Here is a 4736-nt window from a genome sequence, read left to right on the forward strand (position 1 = left end):
CCCCCCCCCCCCCCCCCCCCCCCCCCCCCCCGTTTATGGCCAGGTTTATGGCCACCTTTAATTCCAAAGGTGAAGGAAATGATTCTGAGAGTTAAGGATTTTGTACTTCAATATTGCAAATACCCAATTGAAAGATTATTATTTTGAATAAAGCCTTGGAGCTAACTTTGTAATTGTGCCTTATTTCACTGTTTGGCATGTGTGAGTGTGAATGTTTGAACCTTTGATAAATGAATGGGTGTTGGAATGGAATGGGAAAAAAATAGGAGAGAGAGCCCAGATCTCAATGATACAAGCACCTTCTAGAACTATGTGATTCTGGGGGGTGGACATACAAACACTACAAAATTTATTTGTATTCATTCAGGCCTAAATTAGAAACATTACAACACAACAATTCCTCTTGGAAAAAAACAGTTTTTAAAGAATTTATTTAAGCATTCTGTTTATAATCTGAATAGAAAAAGAGAGCTAACAACTTCGTAAATAAAGATCTATGCTTTTACACTTTTCTATTTTGACAGAATGCACAATTTTCCGTAACGTTTCAGTTTCAGCTGTGCCATAGTCCAAGTTTCTGAAATCCTGACTGAGCCAAATTTTATGCCTAACAAACAAGCCTGGAGAATTTAATAGTGCACATTGTTTATTTTTGGTTAAATGTATCCTAATTTGGGATTAAAAATAAGATTGTAAATATTTTTAATCAAAACCCTCCACCGCAACTTCAGCTTTACGAGATCAGAAAGTGGAGCAACAGCGCTCTCTAGTGGCCAAATGCCACCTCCTGCCCACTGAATTTAACTTTCCTTTTATTCGTCTCACACCAATTCTAATCTTGTTCTTTAGTTTGACTGGGGCTTGGACCGCTGACATTAATAATACTTCATCCTTTTGATTGTCAACAAATCAAGTACAGCAAACAAGGGCTCCTGAATGCCGAAAATATTCTCATTTGTGCTCTCAAGAGCTTCCAGTAATCTATTTTCCAAAAGCTTCCAGCCCTTCTTTTGCCAGACGCCTTAGGTCTCCATTCTGTAATGGCCCAGCAGTGCTTTTTAAGCACAAGTATAGGTAGGACAGGCTAGATATAACAAAAATCACAATTTTCTAAATATCAACTGCCAAGAGAGTTTTTATTTGTTTGTTTTTAGAGGAGCCAGGCACTTAGACAACTAAGAAGTTATAGACGTCAAACTTTTATTATTATTTTAAAGCCGTTACTCTTAGCATTAAATCACGGATATTTGTATTTTAACTTTGTAATTTTAATGCTTTAGGTCCATTTAGCTGAGCAACTTTGAGGGAGATTGAAGGCAAATTAAAAGATTTTTGCTGGATCTCTGACTGGTTGTCTGGAAAGTCTCTTTTGGGTTTGTATTCGTTTGAATTTCTATGGAAAATAAATGGGACTTTAAAAATTTATATCAAAAGTAACCCTGAATTAAATTGACTAGGCATTACAGTTGAATTTTTTAAAAAGGAAGGACGGTTTAACTGGCTTAGGTGTTTTATGCGATGTTAATCTTTTTTTGTTTTCAAAAATGCTTTCCTCCACTTCAGGTGTAATGATTGCATTTTATTTAAGTAAATAGAAATAATTTCCAAAAATATTTTTGCTGCAAACTTTGGAGTGGAGGGCCAGATATTTGTGTGAGAAGGCATCTGAGTAACTTCATCTTTTCCCGCTGACCACACTTCTGGGAGACTCTTGCCTGAATAAAAGATGCAAGACCTCCCTACTCCCAAATAGCAGGCCAATTTAAATGTGTATATATATATATATATACATACATACATTAAATATATATATATATACATTTAAGTGTAGATGCAAGACCTCCCTACTCCCAAATAGCAGGCCAATTTAAATGTGTATATATATATATATACACACACATACATACATACATTAAATATATATATATACATTTAAGTGTATATATATATTAGAATCAGGTAGACCTTGACCATAGTCAAAATACTATAATGAGCTACCTCACTGTGGACTACTTCTAATACCCGGCCCATTAAAAAATCAGAGACACATCACCTCCTCCTTCCTCCCCTCTCATTTTTATTTCCTAGGTGCTAACACCTCACCCGGAGGCTCCCACCTCCCTGCCTTCTCGGTCCAACGCAGTCTTGTTTATATTTTATTGTCCAGATTTTAAGACCCAGTTTTGTCTGCATTTTTCCTTTCTTCCCACAAACACAAACATCAAAATGAGATGGTTTCAAAGCGAAGCGCCGGGCCTGTTGTAAACTCATTACCTCCAGACGTCTCGCCGGCTCGATGGCTTTATGACACCTTGGCTCTTCCTGTTTTCAAAGAGCCTTAGGTATCGGGCTGGCCTCAGGGGCGGGGGTACGCAGCACCTTCTGCCGGATCCGGGCCTTGGCTTTCCCTCCCAGCCCCCCTCTGCTTTTTCTTCGAGTCCCTTCTTTCATCAGGATCCCCAGGATCTCTGCCACCACCCCTGCTTTCCACTTAGCCCTGGCTGCGTGGCGCCTCTGCCACCTCTCTGGCCTGCAAAGGCTGTGCTGGGCCCAAACCCTTACTTACAATGACCTTCATTTTAGCTTCTGAATGCGGCCGGCCCTCAGAGGGCCCAGCTTGGGGGCTAAACGTACACAGAAGCTGGGGTGGGGGAGGGAGCAGTGGGATAGGGGTGGATGGGAGGAGAGCCTTGACCATTTTGATCCGCTAAGGTCATTTTGGGGCTCTGGTGGGGAGGGGCGGAAGCTCACAGACTGACCAGCTCAGACCTCCCGGAGCCAGCCAGCACCGCTGAGCTGGGGGAGTTGCTCCAGGGTACAGAGTTGGCCTTTCCCTTGTGTGGAGAGGGGATTGGCAGCTGAGCCCATGAGCCCAGAGAGGTGTGGGGTGCGATGTGCCAAAGCCCCAGCAAGAGGTGCCTGGCTCCTGGGGCCTACAGGCTCCGAAGGACGCTCCTTGCAAGGCTGATAGGGCGCGGAATTCCCCGAAGCTCTGGAACCAGGCTGGGGGAGGCATCAGGACTCCCCAAGGGCTGCGCTCTAGGTTGGGTCTGCCCACACAAAGGGAAGCTTAGAGGCACTTAAGAGATCTGTCAGGTAAAAGGGCCCCGGTTTTTTAACGAAGTCTCCCTCCCAGGGATGGGAGAAAAGTCTCCTGAGGGTGATATTTTGCAGAGAAACAGAGAAAGCAGGCACACAACGTTCAGGACCAGTGTCTGGGCTCCGTTTGATCAGGTCAGCATTTATTGGTAGGAAGCGGTAACATTTACAACTGGTCCTCAAGCAGGAACAGGGAGGGCCATCACCCGCAGCCGCCCATGGGGGCCCAGCCTCCTGGAGTTAGAGCAGCTCCTCCAATGCAGTGAGAACAAATCCCCACCCGAGGCCCTGGGCCCCTGTCTAGGCCTCACTCGAGATCTCTCCAGCCGAGGGCCCGCAGGCTCCCTGAGGAAAGGGGGCTTTCGCGAACGGTGGGCAACTGACCCGGCTTTGGCCTGGCCAAGCAGCCGCCGTGTCTGCAGTGTCATTGCTCTGCCTTCATTGTCAGAATTGGGGCGCGCTTGGCCCCTGTTTGGGCAGCGCTAGGGGGCTAAGCTACAGCACTTTTCAGAAACGTGGGGGACATTTACACAGAAGAGGCCTCCTTAAGCCAGCGTGCACTCACAAAATATAGCATTTCCTAAGGAACCAACGGAGCAGAAAAGGGAGGGAGTGGGATAGGGCGAACCCCAAAGCCACTGGTTTCTCCAACACGTAAGCGAGCAAATACAGAGTCCCCCAAATACCTCACAGAGACCAATCACACAGTCACTGCTACCTAAAAAAGAAAAAATAAAATAAAAGTCCGAGTCGCTGGAGAGTTTCTGGAAATCAAGCACCCACAAAGGAAAGCCCCGCTGCCGCCTTTAAGCGCTGTCGCCAGCACCACGCCGGGTCAGTCTCCTTTGGGGCATTTCTCCTTGCTCATCTTTTTCATTTTCATCCTACGGTTCTGAAACCAGATTTTGACCTGTCTCTCTGTGAGGTTCAGAATCCTGGCCACCTCGTAGCGCCGGTCCCGGGTGAGGTACATGTTGAAGAGGAATTCCTTCTCCAGCTCAAGCGTCTGGTATTTGGTGTAGGGACAGCGCTTTTTCCGGGTGGAGCGAGCGTGGATCCAGTTCGCCGCGGGGTTGTCTACGAAAAGGGGGGTTTGAATAAGGGGAGCGAGGGGCGGAGGGGAGGCAGGGAGAGACGACAGGGTGGGGGAGAGAGATCGTTAAATTAATTTCACCAAGGATGGCCGCTTTTCACAACTTGGGGAGAATTATCATAAAAAGCCTTAATGCCCGCGCTCTGTTTACCGTACAAACCGCGCGCCCGGGGTAGGTGGTTATGGGAAGCTTTTTTATGGATGCGTGTTGCTCGCCTAGGCTTGGGTAGGCGTCTAGACGTTTTTATAGGTTAGTAAAACTATCAGTTTTGCACATTCGAGCCTTACAGGTTTCAGCAATAAATCAGGGGGCAATTTCTTTTGCACTTACTTGGGTCAAGTTGCTGCGGCGGCGGCTGCGGATGCTGCTTCTCCTCCTCCTTCAGCGGGCAGCCGGGGCTCGGGTGGTCGCTGCAAGCCGATGGCTCCGACGAGCCGCCCGCCCCGGGGCCGGCCCCGATTCTCGCCCCGGGTCCGGTTCCCCCCGCCGCCTCCGCCGCCGCCTTGTCCGGCAGGAACGAGTTGCACGAGAACTCGCGGCCCT

At 47.3% G+C, this 4736-nt stretch overlaps 1 protein-coding gene across 1 annotated transcript in view; it reads right to left on the bottom strand.

The window, feature by feature from the left end:
* Positions 1-3209: 3209 nt before the first annotated feature.
* Positions 3210-4736, bottom strand: part of HOXD9 (homeobox D9) — a 2638-nt gene continuing 1111 nt past the window's right edge. Inside the window, exons 2-3 of the mRNA XM_008573711.1 lie at positions 4524-4734; positions 3210-4176 (exon numbers count right to left, since the gene is read on the bottom strand). Coding sequence (XP_008571933.1) covers positions 3935-4176; positions 4524-4734 — 453 coding nt within the window. The 3' untranslated portion in view covers positions 3210-3934. The remainder of the gene's footprint in view (positions 4177-4523; positions 4735-4736) is intronic.

Source organism: Galeopterus variegatus, unplaced genomic scaffold (assembly GCF_000696425.1).
Source record: "Galeopterus variegatus unplaced genomic scaffold, G_variegatus-3.0.2 Scaffold53, whole genome shotgun sequence".
NCBI classification, from domain to species: Eukaryota; Metazoa; Chordata; class Mammalia; order Dermoptera; family Cynocephalidae; genus Galeopterus; species Galeopterus variegatus.